At 37.6% G+C, this 19662-nt stretch overlaps 1 protein-coding gene and 1 pseudogene across 10 annotated transcripts in view; both read right to left on the bottom strand.

Moving 5' to 3' along the window:
* Braf (B-Raf proto-oncogene, serine/threonine kinase) overlaps nt 1-19662 on the bottom strand; it is a 124631-nt gene that overhangs the window by 51990 nt on the left and 52979 nt on the right. For 5 of the 10 annotated variants that reach the window (XM_085840673.1, XM_029478322.2, XM_029478324.2 and 2 more), the window contains 4 exons: nt 14477-14589; nt 13227-13329; nt 10079-10227; nt 8958-9074 (listed from right to left, as the gene is read on the bottom strand). In XM_085840673.1, coding sequence (XP_085696799.1) covers nt 8958-9074; nt 10079-10227; nt 13227-13329; nt 14477-14589 — 482 coding nt within the window. The remainder of the gene's footprint in view (nt 1-8957; nt 9075-10078; nt 10228-13226; nt 13330-14476; nt 14590-19662) is intronic. The other 5 variants (XM_029478321.2, XM_085840671.1, XM_085840672.1 and 2 more) reach the window with 1 other exon arrangement.
* LOC147004009 (ferritin heavy chain pseudogene) lies at nt 5-7965 on the bottom strand (annotated as a pseudogene).

Here is a 19662-nt window from a genome sequence, read left to right as displayed (position 1 = left end):
AAGATAAGAGTTGGAGCAATTATATTAATAATAATATTTAAAATGAAAGTTATAAGATTGTTGTATTTAACATGATAAGCTTTAAAGAAATGAAATTCCAGTAGTAATAGCTTTACAAAAAGCATTGGTTTAAAAAAAGCATACCTACAACTAGGACTGCCAAAGCTTTGCTTAAAAGCAGACCAGAAAACTCCAGAGGAATCTACAAATGGCTAGAAATTACCTGTGGTACATCAGTAGAAGCTCTTAATTATCCTTTAAAATTATATATAGAATTAAAATGTTTCAGGTAGAGACTAGTTGAATAAAATATGCCATTTTCTTATATACTATTTTTCATAATTTAAAGTTACTGAAATAAAAATCTGAAGAAGGTAGTTAGAAAGTTACAAGTAATTTTGAGAATATACTTGTACATTTTAGGACCCTAAAGATAGAATTACTACTTAATACCAGTATTGAATGAAATTTTTATAATATCAAATACCATCTCCAAAATTTTGGAAGATAATCTATATGGTGCCATTTATCGTCCATATTTCAAAATGTTTTTCATGTCTCATTAACACCAGAGACCAAAGAGGGGCGGGGGGGGGAGAACCATAAAATATTAAAAACTGAAGCAAATATTTAAAATAACTAAAAAAATTTGGGGTATTGTAGTTGTGAGGTGCACATGGAAGCCAGAAACTGATGTCAATTGCTTTATCTCCACTTATTTAAGACGGGGTCTTTTCACTGAAGCTAGAATTTACAATTGGTTATTAGACTGCTGGCCAGCAAACTCCAAAAATCTTCTTATCTCTGTCTTCCTAGGATTGGGGTGTAAAAGTATCTTTTATTCCCTTGAAGAAATTGTCTCTGAGGCTTATGGCCTCAGTCAGCTAACCTAGGCCTAGTCGTGGAAACTTCTAGCCTCCATGCAATCTTATTTAGGCCTTGAATGTATTCAGCCTCTGAGCTTTACTGCTGACTAAGCTCACTTCTTCCTTCTTTCTGAACTATGGCTGACTGGTTCAATTCAGGTGTTCTGGTTCAAAACTCTTCTCCCAGCTGACTGACTCAATCTGGCTTCTCTCTCAGCCTCTCCTGAATTGCTCTGCTTGAACTCATACTACCTTTGGTAACATGTTCTAATTTTCTGGCTCTCTCTTTCTCATTCTCTCATCACCTGATCAAGTTTATTCTCGCTCTGTAACCTATCTCTTTACAACTGTCCTAGTAAAACTACCTCCTTCCTTCTTTTTTCTCTCTCTGCTGCTCTCTTCAGAAGCCTCTTTTCCCTCTTTTTTTCTCCTGTAAGTTGGGAATTCTTTTGGGGGTGCGGTGGGGGAGGTATCAAAACTCTTTATTTGAAGAAATGGTACAAATTAAAGAACTTAAGAGGATGTTTTGGTGCAACTTACAGAAAAGACAAAGGCAGCCCAACATATATGCACTGCCTCGGTGACCAGTAAAGTCACAAGGCTTTGGGAAAGTCAGCTTAGCTCTTATCACTGAGTCCCAGGGTGTGCTTGACAAAGAGATATTCTGCCATGCCAGATTCAGGGGCTACCATCTTGCATAGTTGGTCACGTGGTCACCCTGTTCTTTGATGGATTTCACCTGCTCACTCAGGTATAATGTGTCTCAATGAAGTCACATAAGTGGGGACCATTCTTGTCCATAGTCAGTTTGTGCAGTCCTAGTTGTGCCTGATTCACATTCCTTTCCAAGTGCAGTGTACACTCGACTGCATTCAGCCCGCTCTCCCAGGTATCACAGTCTGGTTTCTTTATATTCGGCAGGAAAATTCAGCCACTTCATTGGTTCTACAGCTTCATCAGAGATTGGTAGAGAAAGTATTTGGCAAAGTTCTTCAGAGACACATCATCCAGGTCAAAACAGCAAGCCATAGACAGAGGCAGGAGGCATGTAACTCCGAGTTGATCTGATTGTTGCCAGCAGCCTCCTGATCCTGATGGTAATTCGGCAACACTTTTGTGGGAGCAGCATTGGTCATGGCAGTGGCAGGGCAAGGTGCAGCAGAGCAACTAAGTTGCAAAGGGCTCAGGCTCAGAAAAGCCAACTGGGGTCAGAGGGGTTGGGCACCCAGTTCTGTACAAGCACAGTTGAAGCAGGAAGCTGCAGGGACTCTGGGCAAGAATGTCTCAAGTTGGGCATATTCTATTCTGTCAAATCCTTCTCTGATTCATCACTTTGAAACATGAGTGCTTCCTTCTACAAACTAACTTTATTTTCATTGTTTGGGATTAAACGTGTGTACTAAGGGCATGTCTGTATTCCAGCCAGAGGGATTAAAGGTGTGTGCTAAGGCCTGAGCCACACCATACACAACTGAAAAACAGCTTTTTTCCCCCAGTAAATAACACAATTTTTGGTTCCAAGTGTGATCCTGCAACACTGGGGTCATGGGTTTCAACAACAGTCACAACCCAACTTTTTAGGTGGGCAATGAGGATGGAAACTCAAGTCCTCAAGCTTGCATGACAAGGACTTTAGCCACTGAGCCATCTTCCCAGCCCTAAAATTATTTTGATTAAAATACTTTAATAGGTTATAGGATGACTTATTAATTAACATTTTTGATACAGATAATAAAATCTACAAGTGCTGGCCTAAAGAGCCTGGCTAGAGGCTAGATTATAAACTCCTAAAAAGATTGTAGTACCTCAGATAAGATTCTCAGGAGCAGGTTTTTTTTTTTTTTTTTTTGGTTTTTCGAGACAGGGTTTCTCTGTGTAGTCCTGGCTGTCCTGGCACTCACTTTGTAGACCAGGCTGGCCTCGAACTCAGAAATCCGCCTGCCTCTGCCTCCCGAGTGCTGGGACTAAAGGCGTGCGCCACCACGCCCGGCTTCATCAGCCTAAGTTTCAACTGGCCATGGAAAGTCCAACATGGACCAAGTTCTCTTCACATACTGGTCAGCATTTTATCCCATATTATAAAAGCTAACCAGCAATATTTAGTTGTTATTAGACAAGAAAGACAATGTTGAGATAACAAGGGAAATCATAAAAGAATGGTAAGAAAATACAATAGGAGGGGACAATGAGATTGATCACTCAGTGGATCAAAAGGTACTTGCTACTAAGCCTGATGACCTGGAACTGATCTCTGGAGCCTAGATGGTGGAAGGAGACCTTATTCCACAAAGCTGTCTTCTAACTTCCACAGAGGTGCCTCAGCATGCGCATGAGCACAGACACACATGCACACAGTCATATTAAATACAAATAATAAAAAAGTAATAGAAAAGGGTAGAATAAAGATTTGGAGAGCAAAGCTTAAGCGTAACAAAAATCTTCTAAATAAAGCACATCATCAGACTGTGAAGCTCATGATATAAGGATAAGGAAAGAAATGTACTTTAGGGATTCATATTAACTACGCGAGTCTGCTTAAATGAACAGGATGTAAACATTATTCTCTAAAAGAAACGGGCGTAAGCCTAACTACAATTAATGGAACTGGATTTGAGGGAAGTTATGTTTCATCTGGTTATCGAGAAATTTTGTCAAAGCTGTTCTTATTCTTGCTTTATAAAGCTAAATAAAAATAGAAACAAAAATTCCTTTACTAAGGAATTTTCAAACAGCTAAAAATTACAAGAATGTTATTAGTTAATAAGTATTCAGAAATAAAAACTGTTAAGCTACTCACAGTCTTAGGACAATAGTGCCCTTTAATTCAGAACTAAAATCTGGGAAAGCCTGAATTAACTAGAATGTATAGAATAGTCTAATTAATATAATATGTGACCTAGCAATGATAGAGAGGAAATAAACTACTCCTGAAATGTACTGAGTAAAAACTATGACAGAAATATGAACTGGGTAACAAATAAGAACTCTGTTTTCAGAGGACAGTGATTCAGAAACAAGGAGAAATAAAAAACCCTGTATTTAATCTGGTAAAAGAAGAGGGCTTGAAACACAAAATCCATGTGATGTATTAATACCATCTGGAGAGTGAAGGTATGCCTGAGTTCAAAGTTAACTTCTCTACCCTTGAAGGCAAGTATATGGTAACTCTGAGCAATATTTCATTATTGTACCCATCTGTATGTTTTAATTCAATGCTTAGCAAAAGCAATCCTCGAACTATAATTTGGCTTCTCCATTACTGTCTTTCCAAAGAAGAGTGGGCCCATCCTACACAAGTCTGGACTAGGTGGCATGTATATTCTTTGTTCTGATTTTGCTCAACTTAACTAGTATATTCCTAATTGTCATCATTCGGAAAACTTATAAAGCCATACCTGCATATTGTGGACTCTTTCCTTGATGTAGGCAATTTATAACTAACCTATGAAGGATCTTGGCCATCACCTAATTGGCTTTCTCCCACAGGTATATATTTGTACTGACCCTTTCACATACCTTCTTAAAACTAAAATTAAAAAAATTTTAAATTAAAAATAAACAGAATCTTAATTCTAACACTCTTTAGAAAACAACTATAATTTAGGCTTAAGTTTTAGGTTACACTATTTAAATTTTTTTGAAGCACAGTAACTTTCTGTAAGTAATAAAAAGAAAGTAATTATCTCTTTATATTCTAAACTGGGTAATATATTAATTTTAGAAAATTTCTTGGTATGCCCATACTTGTCTTAGGACTGTTATAATTGTTGTCAGAACTAGTAACTGTAGGCAAGTTACTGAACACTGTGTAAAGATTATCCTTGTATTATTCAAATGCTGATTTCTCTGTCCCCATATCTGCCTGCAATCCAGACATGGCTATTCTCAGTATCTCCTGACTCAATGTTGTGTAAACATTGTTCTCATTTATCCTCTTATTTGTCAATAAAAGCTGATTGCCAGTGGCTGAGCAGAGGAGAGAGTAGGGCTGGACTTCTGATTCCAGAGAGGGGAGGGGAAAAGAAAGAAGAGAAGGGAGAATTCAGCCATGAGGAGAGCTGAGGGGACAACAATGGAAATACACCTGGAGCAGAAAAAGTCACATCAATACGAAAATACAAGTGTCTTGGGGATTTTGGCTGGAAGATAGCCAGATTAGCTTAGAGGATTAAAATAGATTAATAAATGTTCAAATACTGTGCTGTAAAGCTTGATTAAATAAATCTTATACTCTGTTTAATTTTTGTGCGAGCTAGCCAGGAAAAAATACTATTACTTTTAAAATTACACTAACAAGCAACAAATCAAATATTGTGATACTGAATATAACTGATGTGTCTACTTTTTGTTATCAACTTGACCACGTCTGGAATGAATCTGTGAGGGATCTTTTTTTCCCCTTAAACTAAACTATCTGAAGTGGGAAAACCCATTCTCATCTGGATCTTTGAGGTAGAAAGATACACTTTTTAAATTCAGATCTTTTGAGATGACAAGATCCACTTTTAATCTGGCCACACCTTCTGCTGGCAACGTAGATAAAGGACATGGAGAAGGAAGCTTGCTCTCTTTGCCTGCTTGTTCTCACTCTCACTAGCAAGTCCATTCTTTCACTGGCATTAGAGCCTACTTCTTCAGGATTCTGGCAGATACTGAAGACCAGTAGGGACATCCAGCCTCATGGACTGAACAACTACTGGATTGTTGGACTTTCCATTAGTAGACTAGCTAGACCATAATCTGTAAGCCATTCTAGTAGTGTGTGTGTGTCTACACATATGTGTGTATTTATATGTACATATATAAAAAATATATAATACATATATACATATTCTATAAGTTCATTATATAAATTATGTTCCTCTAGAGAACCTTGACTAATTGGCTTCTAACTTTACAAATGTAATTTTACACAGTGACATAAAAGCATTGGGAAACTAACTTCTAGAGAATCTTGCACAGTTTTCAAGACCAGATCTATTTCCCTCTAGTTAGAAAAAATACATGTGGCAGAGGCAAATGCTTTCTTAACTTAGAAACAGCAACCCTTCACTTAGAAGACAATCTGTACTGTTACCATTATGATCCTTCAGATAGGCCATGCTAATTTTATGTTCTGTAACTCTGTTCATAGAACTGGCATCTGTCATTAGAAAAGCATTACAGATCTATAGATTCTGTTAAGAGAATTGCAGTAGCCAAAGGATTAATTAAAATCCCAAACATTATTTTGATCTGATCATCTACAAAAAAAAAAAAAAAAGTCATACAACTAATGGCAGAGCCATCAGAGATAACTATTACAATCTGACAATACAGTTGTATTTTCTAGTGATATAAAAAGATAATATGCTTATATATGTTATTATTATTATTACTATTATTGTTGTTGTTATTATGTGCTTGTTTGCAGGTGTGTGCATGCCATGATGCACACATGAAGGTAAAAAAACAAATTTTTACCTATTTTTGAGGTAGGGCCTCTTGTTACTGCTATGCTGTATCGACTTTTGTTGATGGGATGATCTTCCATCCTATTATATGAATGCTGGGATTACAGCTGTACCACATTTAGCCTTTGTCAAATTTACAAAGTCCTATGGCAAGCACTTTTACCTACTAAGCCATCTCATCTCATCTCACACACATTCCAATTCTATGTGTGATGGGGGAGAAGGGTACCAGGTAGCCTTCTCTATTGCTTTCTGTCTTATTTGAGGAAGGATCTCTCCTTGATCCTGGAAATGGAGTTCTTTCAACTAGATTTCAAGCCTGCAATAAAAACTGCAGGTCTATTATAAGTATCAACTTAATGTTATCCTTCTTTAATGTTTAAGTCTAAAGAAATAAAGGCTAGCAAGATGACAGTGTGTGCAACTGTCATGAAAGACTGACCACTTGCGTGATCCCTGGTTCCACAGTGAAAGGAGAGAACTGAGTCATGAAAGCTGTCCCCTGTGTAGAGGTACACATGTACTAGGGTATATCATACATACACAAATACCTACATATCACTGCCCACAGAATCAATCAATCATGAATAAATAAATAAGTTTTTGAGGACCTAAAGAACTAATACACTGTGAAGAGTCAGAGGAAGAGGGTAAGAGTAAAATAAATACCCGTGCACTGAACATTTCAGAGTGATTCTAGGTCAGAATGCTATCTGGGAACGTCTCTTACCCTCCTTTCCCTCCCCCACTCTATCTTCCCAAGATAAGAGTTTCTCTGTGTAGCCCTAGCTATCCTGGAGTTAGCTCTGTAGAACAGGCTAGCCTTGTGCTCACAGAGATCCATCTGCCTCTGACTGCAGAGTGCTGGGATCAAAGGTGTACGTTGCCACTACCCAGAGAAACTTTTTTATTTTTTATTTTAAAAAACCACATACTTCCAGGACTTAACACAATGGGAAAAGCAAGAGACCTATTCAAACATATTCAAGAGCCAACTTAAATTATTGTCTCTTTTTCTACTATGAATGCAATGCCTTGGAGATATTTTTAGAGTAAGTGTTTGCTTTCCCTCCTAAATGGATAGGACTGCTACCACTTGCCTTTTGTCCTTTGTCAATGCCCTGCTTCTCTTCACACAGCCTTCCCTCAACTTTAGGCTTTGCTGTCTTCTTTACCGTAGGCTTTCCATGTCCATCTGTATTTCACTGCTAAGTAAATTTTCCCTTCCAAATCATTTTTATCACATTGGTAACTTGTTTGAAAACCTTTATTCTCCCACACCTTCATAGCTCAAGCAAATACCAGCCAAAATGTCAAGATTTTCTACTACATGGTCTCACACATGGCACTTTTCTTCTTCCAACTTTTTGTTGTTATTTGAGATTAAGGTCTCACTCTGTAGCAAAGGTTAGGCTCAGACTCACCATCTTTCTGCTTCAGCCTCCAGAGTGCTGGGATTTTATACGTGTGCATCTTATCAGTCTCTCACATACTACTTATAAACTTAGGTAAGCTTTGTGACTAGCTCTGAAACCTGCTCTCTTCTCTGGACACTCACTTTGACTCCCTGAGTTCACTGAGCTTCCAGCAACTCATTCTCTCTCTCCACCTCCCTCCCCTTTCCCCCATCTCTCTCTGTTTATGTTTTTTTTTGTTGTTGTTGTTTTTTTTTTTGGACAGGGTTTTCTCCATGTAACAGCCCTGGCTGTAGCCAGCAATTCTTTTTTTTTTTTTTTTTTTTTTTGGTTTTTTGAAGAAAGGGTTTTTCTGTATAGCCCTGGCTATCCTGGAACTCACTTTGTAGACCAAGCTGGCCTCGAACTCAGAAATCCGCCTGCCTCTGCCTCCCGAGTGCTGGGATTAAAGGCGTGAGCCACCATGCCCAGCTTTTTGTTGTTTTTGTTTTTTGTTTTGTTGACAGGGTTTCTCCATGTAACAGCCCTGGCTGTAGCCAGCAATTCTTTTTTTTTTTTTTTTTTTTGGTTTTTTGAAGACAGGGTTTCTCTGTATATTCTCAGCAATTCTTTAAAGACCAGTTTAAATCACAACTCTACTAAGCTTTCTTGAGTACATCCTATTTCCTTGCATTCTATAAATATAAAATATTTATGTTCTTATCACAAAGTTTAATATACTCTATTATGATTTGTAGTTTTAAAAAATTATCAACTCATATGTTAATTTTTTTTAAGGAGAGGTCATACCATTACCTGATAAAATGGTGAATAAAAGACAAGGCATAAGAATTTTATGTTGACTTTCTTCACAATTGATCTTATAACGGTCTACACCAACTTTAATCCCATTGATTGATCGTGTGTGTGTGTGTTTCAAGACAGTAACTCACTGTGTAGATCCGGTCAGGCTCCACTCACAGAGATCTGCTTGTTTCAGCCTCTTGAGTGCTGGGATTAAAGGTGTGACCTACTGTAACACCAGACTTTTAATCCCATTCTGTACCAACTGTACGAAAATGCTTCAATGCTGTAATCATGTACATTAGTGATAAAATACATTATTGGAGGAAAATATCTATAATTTAATAGTTCCAGTGTTGAAAAGGTTTACAATTACACGAGAGATCCAAAGAAAGGCAGTTCAACTAGCATATCATTAAACAGCAAGAATCAAATCATACCCAATAGAGTCTGAGGGGGGTGCGGAAGAGGATCCAGATGGAAGGGCAGTCTCTGGTAAGGAGGCCTCCTCCTGTGGTACTGGGTGATGCTCAAAGAACTTGGAGACAAACAGCAAACTGTGAGGCAAAAACAAAACAAAACAAAACAAACCTAACTTGTGCAAAACCCAGAAGCTTCAATACACGAGAACACAGAAGTAGTGAGAAAATGTGGGATCAAGTTTTACTTTCAGAAACAACGGTTAAAGTTCAATTACATATATTTTTGTCGATAGGTTTTTTTTTTTTTTAAATTATACTTTCAAGGGCATGCTCAGCTCTAAAACTAATTGTTGTTGTCAGTCAGTTTCTATATGTCACAGGGAGAAATCATCTAGTTTAAAAACTAAATATCTAGTGGCAAATTAGATTATCCTTCTTGTTTTTTCTGAGATGGATTCACTGTGTAGCCTTGGAACTCACTGTGTGGACCAGGCTGGTCTTGAACTTACAGAGATCCACCTGCCTCTGCCTCCTTGGTAGCTGCTAAGTTGGATATATCATTATAATTAATTTTAAAGCCAAATTCCATTTCAGCAGCAACAAAAAGTTATAGAGAAAGATTATTGTACAATGATACCATCTTGTATATCTATCAGACATACTATAAAATAGAGAAAAAAGGAAATTTTAGAAAGAAATAACTTATATGTATAAGTATTCCCTTAAATAAAGGGAACAGGGATAAGATGAAACAAACAGATATGGGTGAGGTGGAAAGTGAGGGAGAAAAGTAACATAATTGGTAAAATAGGTTGCTGAATCAGACTCATTGTCCTGAAAGACAATAGTCAACTTGACTGAAACAGTAGTCTATGTCCACCCCAAACTACATAAAAGTGATTTCTAAGGGCTAGTACTTGTTACTTTAGAAAGAGTCTGAAGAGAAAACGTTATGTGCGCCAGAGCCACTGTTCATTCATCTGAGGGAGAAGAGCTGCGTGGACTATTCGTTCCTTTAAAAATTCTTTAGCAATTGCATTGGGCAAAACATCCCTCATGACTTTCAAAGTACACTAATTTTATAGTATGAAAATTTAACTATAAAGTAATAGGAAAGAGGTTCTTTGTGGATTACTTACTCAAGTTGGTCATAATTTACACACATCAGTGGAACCTCTGTACTACAACGCTGGTGAAATTTATAACCACATGTTTGACAACGGAAACCCTGGAAAAGCAGCTTTCGGCAAAAGTCACAAAATGCTAAGGTGAAAAAAGTTTTCCGTACCTGCAAAGTGAAAATCATACAGGGTTTCAGATACTAGCAAGAATCCATTTTATATATTTGTATCATAAAAAGTCACACATCAAAACACAATATTAAAACCAAGGGATTTGAAATACTGTCCCATCTTAATATCCAATATAAAAGCTCAGAAATCAAGGCATACAACAAATAAAAAGAATTGAGACCCTGATATGTTAATCAATTTCAAATGGACAACAAGCAATACTTAAAGGGACTCATGCATGAAATTCTCAAAAAATTTTTAAAAATTGAGTTAAAAAGAGTAACTGATTTCAAGCTTGACAGCATAAAAACAGTAAAAGTACAAAAAGAGGAGCTAGAGGTAAAAGAGGAGCTAGAGGTAAAAGAGGAGCTAGCGGTAAAAGAGGAGCTAGAGGTAAAAGAGGAGCTAGAGGTAAAACAGGAGCTAGAGGTAAAAGAGGAGCTAGAGGTAAAAGAGGAGCTAGAGGTAAAAGAGGAGCTAGCGGTAAAACAGGAGCTAGAGGTAAAAGAGGAGCTAGAGGTAAAAGAGGAGCTAGAGGTAAAAGAGGAGCTAGAGGTAAAAGAGGAGCTAGCGGTAAAAGAGGAGCTAGAGGTAAAAGAGGAGCTAGAGGTAAAAGAGGAGCTAGAGGTAAAAGAGGAGCTAGCGGTAAAACAGGAGCTAGAGGTAAAAGAGGAGCTAGAGGTAAAAGAGGAGCTAGAGGTAAAAGAGGAGCTAGAGGTAAAAGAGGAGCTAGCGGTAAAAGAGGAGCTAGAGGTAAAAGAGGAGCTAGAGGTAAAAGAGGAGCTAGAGGTAAAAGAGGAGCTAGCGGTAAAAGAGGAGCTAGCGGTAAGAGAGGAGCTAGCGGTAAAAGAGGAGCTAGCAGTAAAGGAAGGCAAAGCAACGCTATCACTCAGTCCCGACCCAGGAAGGAAGCTAAGGGGTGAGCGCTAGTGAGACACGAAGAGCTACTTATTCAACCTCAGTTCTCAAACAGAACAGCAAGATGGCAGAGAGGAGAAAGAATGTTATAATCCGGCAAACAAGCCACTCCTAATGGAATCAGCAATCACCATATGAGGTGTAAAGTTGATAAAACAAGAAATCATGGCAAAAGATATTTAGTAATATGAAAATAATTACCCAAGAGCTTAAAACAGAAACTATTAAAAATTATCAATGGCTTCATGAAATCTACATTGTAATTTTATTAAGGTGTAGTTGGGATTATTTTATCTGACCACAGAATTATGAAGTGAATTGTTTGTAACACAGGATGTATTACTGCTAAATTCAGCAACTTCTTAAAGTTTAGGTCTGAAATTTGGATAATAGGAAAGAAAACTTCTGCCTTCAGACTTTAACATATTGTTAAGACACCTCTGGAAGAATGTCTGATGTGGACTTATTTTTTAGTCTATGCTTTCAGATAAGCTCCTTCATATAACAAAATAAATAAATGATTAAAAGTATCAAAAGTTTATCAGTGACTTTTAATGTACAACATGGATCAAAGAAATTGCAGTGTATTACGGGAATGTTTTCTCCCCCAGGGAGAAATGATATAAAGCGTGTATGTGCTGCAGTAAGTAAGAGCAGAACAATACATAACAGGGAAACTGCTAACACTGGCTATTTCAGAATGTTGATGGCAAGGATGACTTTTTAATATTTTCAACCATCTTGAATTTCATTTAAAAAACCACAATCAATAAGTAATAAATGTATTCTTTTATTATGACCTAATATATACCTCAACCTACATAACAGCACTTATATCAAGCATAGCTTAGCATTTTATATCCTTTATTACATATAAATGCTTTTCACGATACATTTGATTTTAACACCAAATCACATTTCTCTTTCTGTTTAAATGGTTTTTGCGACAGAAGTTGGTCTTGAACTTTCAACCATCCTCTTGCTTCTGCCTCCCAATAGAGGTTTCCAGCTATGGAAAGCTACATCTGCTCTCAAACTTTTTTTTTTTTGAGACAGGGCCTTACTATGTAGACCAGGCTAGGCTGTCCTTGAATTCCCCGTCATTTGTGTGTCTCTGCTTCCTAGTGTGCCACTGTGCCACACTCAAATTTCTATCTTCAAAAAATATTTATTTAATCAATAACTACTGAGAATTATAGTCTGACACATAATCCATTCTGGACTTTCAGGGACTTTTACATAATGGGGTGTGCTGTCTTCAGTTTTCCCATCACTTGAAAAAGCATGTGGAAAAAAAGCAAATGTTTGTTTCTAGCTTTCCTCCCTTTCCAATTGCCTGTGATTATACAGAAATGAGAAATAACTTTGATATTTAGTTGCCAAATTAAGCATCTTTAGTACTGCACCATTATCTCAGGAAACACCACACACACACACACACACACACACACACACACACACGCGCGCTTTGGGAACAATATGTATGTCAAGACATAGGCAGTCTAACTCTACATGTTATATTTTATAAAAATAAAAATAGAGAAAAGGCCTCAATTTCTCTTCTTATAGGCTACTAGGCAATCATTACAAGAATAAAGCTAGCCGTACTAAGACAGAATTAACACCCGCAAGTCCTACTGAGGAGAAAATTAAAAGGAACACTATCACACAGCATGACCCCAGTTTTCACCTGAGAGAGAGAGAGGAATGGGAAGTAATGAAGGGAAAATCAAGTAAGCCGTGCTCACTGCCCTGGGAGTTGTGTACATAGAGAACTATCCTGTTACCTACATCTATACACATGACGATTTCTAGGAAAAGTTCATTTTCATAGGCAGACTTTCATATCAGACTAATTTTGTTTGGTTTTTATTTGTTCATTTAAGAGATATAGTACATGTTTTTTAAGTTATAAAGAAAGAATAAATATTAACTCTTCAAATACAAGATTTTAAAGAACAGAATTTAGGCCAATTGTCAATCACAGAATTATTCATCTGTATTTCATATTCACTAAATAAAAAAATTCAAAAGAAACTGACCAGTTTTGACAATTCAAATATGAATAGATACATACAAAGTTGTGTGTTGTAAGTGGAACATTCTCTAGTACTTCAACATGTAACTCCTCTCCAGTAAGCCAGGAAATGTCCGTGTCCCAGCCAATTGGTTTCTTCTCTCTGAAAAAAAGGAAGGCAAAAACCTTTCTTGATTACTGTATCTCAATATATATGTGTGTATACACATATGGTTACAGAGGAACTAATATTAAGAAAGTTTGGCTCCGTACTTTTCAATCATTAGAAATTAAAGTCTTAATTTTTAAGTTTAACTTTAATAAATGTATTACTTTCAAACAAAGAGCAGTATAAATATATTTACTTTTAAGTCAGTCCAGGAAAACCTACAACAGTCAAAATCAAATTGTTCCTGGGGTTTAAAAAACAGACAAACAAACAAACAAACAAACACACAGGTATGGTCTTACCATCCAATTCAGAGAAAAAGACCATCCAAGGAACAACATGCCTCAAGATGTAGATTCAAAACATAACCATCTCGGAACAATATTACTTTATGAAAAGATACTTCAATATTAAAATGTAAATTTTGGTAACTTTTTGTGGAACTATGAGCTTGGTATTTAAAAAGGAAGACTATAGAAACACACATTATCTGAACAGATCACATTCTAATGTAGTGGTTCTCAACCTTCCTAATGCTATGACCCTCTAATATAGTTCTTTATATTGTGGCAATCCCCATCCATAAAAACATTTATGTTGCTACTCATAAATGTAATTTTCTACTGTAATGAATCATACTGTAAATAAGTATCTATATTTTCAGTGGTCTTAGGCAACCCCTATGAAAGGCTGAGAACTGCTGTTTTAATTGTTCACAAATTATAGAAATTATATACTCTAATAAAGGCATTTGTCATAGGAATAAACAATAAAACCAAATAAATTATCAATAGTTTTCAAGATTTCTTCAAAAGTAGTATTAGTACAATTTTTTGATTGTACTAATGTAACTAAGTTGATGTTCTAAATCTTTAAGTAATAAATATCCTCTCTTTTTCTAATGTGTATGGGTGTTTTCCTGGCATTTAAGTCTGTTCACCTCATGCATACCTGAGGAGACAACAAGGTTTTAGATCCCTGGAATTGGAATTATAGATGGCTATGAGCTGCCATGTGGGTTCTGAGCTACCTCTCCAGTCCTTGAGTTAATTCTCAATTCCAGAGATTTGCAGAAAGACTACAAAAGAACCCCAGAGCTTTATGTCTAATTTCCTTTCAAAGTAAATGATACAACACATACAAACCATACCCATCCTGAATTCTGTAAACAGCACAGCATTCTGGGATGAGACCTCTCATCATCAGTGCTTTCTTTAGACTGTCTCGAACTGTAACACCACATCTTGCAGGTACCTATGACATAAATACATGCAAGTGGTAAAGGAAGGAGGTTTTCTTTCAAATCATTTTTTAAAACTGAGTCATTTACCTTATAACATCTTTAAAATATCATATGGATTCCTTGGGTTTATAATTTACTCATTAGTCAAAGGAAATTATAGCAAGTAACTATTATTTTATCAGCTTGAAACAAAGAAAAAAAAAGAAAGACGTGTTCGTCTTCTACTAAAACTACATACACATATACATGAATAGAAAACATAATATCCACTATATTGCACATACCAATAGTATGTATGGTTCCACCACTGAAAATACTTAAAGGTCAACACTCAAAGTAAAATAAAAAATGTTGTTGTCTGTTTTTTGAGACAGTGCCTGTTGTAGCCCAGGCTTGCCTGGTTCTCTAGATATTCCTATGTCAGCCTCACAACTATTGGAAGCACACACTACTATGTCTAGATGTAAAAATCTATTTTGACCAAAGGTGAAAGCTGTATAATAAGTCTTTGGTTACATTGATGGTTATTAAGAGATGCCTTACTGACTCTGAATAACGCAAAAGAAAATGTGTGTCTTAGGACATATGGGAAGGCTGGACGGATAGCTCAGCGGGTGAAGCTTCTGCTGGACAAACATGAGGATTTGAGTTGGGTCCTCAGTACCCACTAAAAAGCTGAGTGTAGCAGTGCACGTCTTTAGCTCCAGCATGGACCTGGGGGAGGGCTGTGCCATTGGTCAGCCAACTGGCAGAAAGAGTAAGCTCTAGGTTCACAAGAGAGACCCTGTCTTGAAAAACAACTTGAACAGTAATAAAGACAACTGCCATTGATGTCTGATCTCTACAAGTGCATGCACTCATAGGCATACACATGTGCATATGCACCACCATCCCAGACAGAGAGACAGACAGGTGAAGGTGTAGGGGAGGCAGGCAGGCACACACACAGAGACAGGCATCAATCTGATATTTGATACTTACTTCCCTAGTGTCTCTATCTGGGAACTTGCCCTTCTCTAGAATCTCATATTACTATTGAGGCTATCAATAGCTTTTTCTAGTATTCAATGATGCACATGTTAATCAGCTGCTTAATTCCTTATGATAGCAATAGGTCCAGGACTAGATATATGACCTTCTAAATTATATCCGAGTCTTATTTGAAGTGACATATGACATTGGTTGAGAGATGCTCCTGTTTTAGTGTAGTTAAGAGTGTGCCGATTGAGTACATATTTCCTAGAACACTAATATCAAGATATCACTATCTATTGATAGAGCAAAGCTCATATAAGGAGAAGTAACATTGGGAGGAGAGGGCAAGGCAAATGGTTAATCCTATTGTTTAGCCCTTCCCATGCCTCATCTACCTGGCAAATTTGCAAGACTAAAGAGAAGCAGAAAGATTACAGGGAGTACAGCTTTTATTAGGAAGTCAGAAGGAGGGGGTGTTTTAGGTAATATAAGATTACTGCTACAGTCACTTTAATTACTTTAAGCTACTAGGTAGGACCTGTGTTTAGAAATAAGCACAGTTTAATATTATCACTGAAACTATTGCTGGGTATGATGGTGCACACCTTTAATCCAAGCACTTGGGATGCAAAAAGCAGGAGGACCTAGCTCTGTGAGCTCCAGGCCAGCCAGGTTAACAGAGTGCGGCCCTATCTTAAGTTTGTCGTAAGGTCACTGGGTCTCATAACTTTAAGTATTCAAGAAATAGCTAGACATATAGGCAACCCTCACTATTTGTGGGGAATTATGTGTGTATTTGTCTACTCACTGGAAAATATAAAAACCTTTATTGTGTTTATGGATACATGAAGATCAGTGAAAAACCTATTCATGTACTGTCCGAGCTAAGGTTGAACAAAGTAACAGTTTACCTTTCTGCTTTCAGAATACAAATCTGTATCCTGTTCCTATTCCCAGCCTACTACTGCCACATAAACCTAGGTGCTCTCTGTTTCAGATGGTCTCCCAGCACAGTGCTTAAGTGCAGTTTAGAGCTCCTAAGCCCAGTGAAGACTGTAATGTGTCTGGCAGGGAAGAGGTAGGGAGGGGCGTGTGTGTGTGTGTGTGTGTGTGTGTGTGTGTTGAGGAAACTTAATTCAGGCCTCAGCCACAGGGATGTTAGCCACGAGTTCATGTTACAGAGTCAACAACACTATATATATATTTGTCTGAATATGTATTTACCACAGGGCAATTCACATTTGAACAAAATAGTTATGTTCAAACTTTATTATAAAAAAATTTTAAAAACCCTGAAATGAGTATTGATTAAAAATCTGAGAAGTCATTCACTACCTTTGCATGTGTTTAAAATCTTCTATAGTACAATGTTTTACAAAACTTTAAGGATTCACTTTAAGATTTGGCTGGACAGCTGGGCATGGTGGCACACACCTTTAATCCCAGTACTTGGGAGGCAGAGGCAAGTGGATTTCTGAGTTCAAGGTCAGCCTGGTCTACAAAGTGAGTTCCAGGACAGCCAGGGCTGCACAGAGAAACCCTGTCTCAACGCCCCTCCCCCCCCCCAAAAAAAGATTTGGTTGGATATCAAAAATGTCATACACTGAATTATTTGTGCTAGTATGTGTGTGATATTGATTTCTCTCTTTCTCTTTCTTTGCGAGACAGGATCTCACATAGCCCAGCTTGGTCTTAAACTTACATACCCATGAATTACTCTACACTCCTGTCCTTCCTGCTTCCCAGCATTTCAGATCACATACACCGTGGTTGGCTTGGTGGTACAGAAGCAAGTTTGTGGCATATGTAAACACGAAACAGCCCTTAAGTAAACTAGCATAGGACTCATATGCAAACCAATATGTAGATTTGGACACAATTTTAAATATACAGCTAGCTCTGGCTCATTTTATGCCAACCTAACACAAGGTATGAGGGAACCTTTATTGGAAAAAAAAATGCTTCTTTCTATAAGACTGAACTGTAGGCAAACCTCTAAGACATTTTCTTAATTAGTGATTGATGGGGGAGGTCTAGTGCATTGTGAGTGATGCCATCCCTGGACTGGTGGTCCTGGGTTCTGTCAGAAAGCTGACAGAGGGAACCATGAAGAGTAAGCCAGTAGCAGCACCCCTCTATGGTCTTTGTATCAACTCCTGCCTCCAGGTTCCTGCCCTGTTTGAGTTCCTGTCTTGACTTCCTTCAATGATGAGCAGTACTGTGGAAGAGTAAGCCAAATAAACCCTTTCCTGTCCAAGTCACTTTTGGTCACGGTGTTTCATCACAGCAATAGGAAGCCTGACCAAGACATAGCTTTTTGACTTTATGACAATTAATCTTGAAGTTGTATCTTTCTCAGCTGTTAGACCAATTTGTTTTTAAGGAAAACTGTGATATGCTATGCTTACAACACAGTCTTGTTAAGAGGACTCTTATACCCTAAAAACACTTCAGAGTGAAGACGTTAGAGTTAAAGTACTTCCTAGACAAACTGAATTTAACTTACAAAGAACCAGGGTCATTTACAAAGGTTGTATCTCTTACTACTAAACTGCTAATCAAACCAAAGTAGGTTAATCAGTTAAAAATGTGCCAAGGACAAAAGAAGCCCTTCCACTGCTAGGCAGGCTTAGAACCTCTGTGGAACCTAGAATGTCCTGGTTCCATAGTGCTGCACACAGCACTTGCCCTCATAAACTTGCTGTGGGGACAAATGAGAACCCGTGAGAATGGTTTATAAACTGAAAACTGGTAGGCAAAATATATTATTCTTCCTGCCTACAGAATATTCCATCCTGTGTACATCTTAGGTTTTTGTTTCACTGTGGCTAAAAATATAGAGGGAGGATTATTTCCTGGGGCTGTAGAATATATCCTATTTAATAATATCCTTTTATTCTTAACCTATTTCATACACTCACTTATTTGTACTGGTAAGAATTTAAGTTTCTACTATTAATTCCACACCATCAAAATGGCTAAAATCAAAACAACTTTATCTTATTTCTCTCGACTCCACAACACTTCTTACTTCATAAATACAAGTAGGGCATGATTTCATTTTTAAATTACATTCCCTTATTTATATATTTTGATTTCACATGATGTGTTGTGGGTGGGCGTGTGTGTGTATACATGTGGAGTTCAGAGAAATCCTTCTGGCAGCAGCATGCTGGGTGATTTCTTGACAACTTGATATAAAACTATTTGAGAAGAAAAAAATATTAACTGAGGCAATGCCTTGAACGGAGAGCATTTTCTTGATTAATGCTTGATGTGGGAGGACCTACTTCACTGGAGGTGGTGACACATAGTAAGATCCTGTTGCAAAAAACTTGAAGGGCTGAGGAGAGAGCTCAGTGAGTAAAGTGTTTACTTGACAAGCATGATGACTTGAGGGGAATTGTGAGAACTCATATAAGCAAGTTAGATGTGAGCCAGGAATAACAGTGGTGCACACCTTTAATCCCAAGCACCCAGGAAGCAGAGGCAGGTGGATCTCTGTGACTTGAGGCCAGTCTTGTCTACATAATCAATTCCAGGATAGCCAGGGCTATGCAGAGACCCTGTCTCAGTAAACAAACAAACAAACAAACAAACAAACAAACAAGTTGGATGAAGCAGCATGTGTACTGGGAAGGCAGGGGAAAATGGATCTTGAGGGCTTACTGGGCAGCCAGCTTACCCTGCATGCATCTAAAATAGTAATAATAAAATAAGAGAAAATAAAAACAAACAAAGCAGAATAGGATGAGCAGCATTTTTAAAGGTTCACAATGAAAAACAAGAATGAGGTAAGGGATAGACTGCAGTGATGTGGAGAACCCAGTTTTATACACACCGTACATAACCATACATATCCTGTTCTGGCTACTTTTTCCGTCACACAAGCTAGAGTCACCTGACAGGAGGGATCTTCGATTAAATGCTTCCATAAGACTGGGCTGTAGTGCATTTTCTTATGTAGTGATTGACTTAGGAGGACTCAGTAAATTGTGAGTGGTGCCACCCCTTGCTGGTGAACCTGAGTTCTATAACAAAGCATGCTAAATAAGTCATGGGGAGCGAGCCTGTAAGCAGAAGCCTTCCACAGACTGTGGATCAGCGTT

The sequence above is a fragment of the Mus caroli genome, unplaced genomic scaffold, assembly GCF_978045245.1.
Source record: "Mus caroli unplaced genomic scaffold, Mus_caroli_1 scaffold_7, whole genome shotgun sequence".
Lineage (NCBI taxonomy): Eukaryota > Metazoa > Chordata > Mammalia > Rodentia > Muridae > Mus > Mus caroli.
The sequence above is the reverse complement of the archived record's forward strand: the minus strand, read 5'-3'. Positions and strand labels throughout refer to the sequence as shown.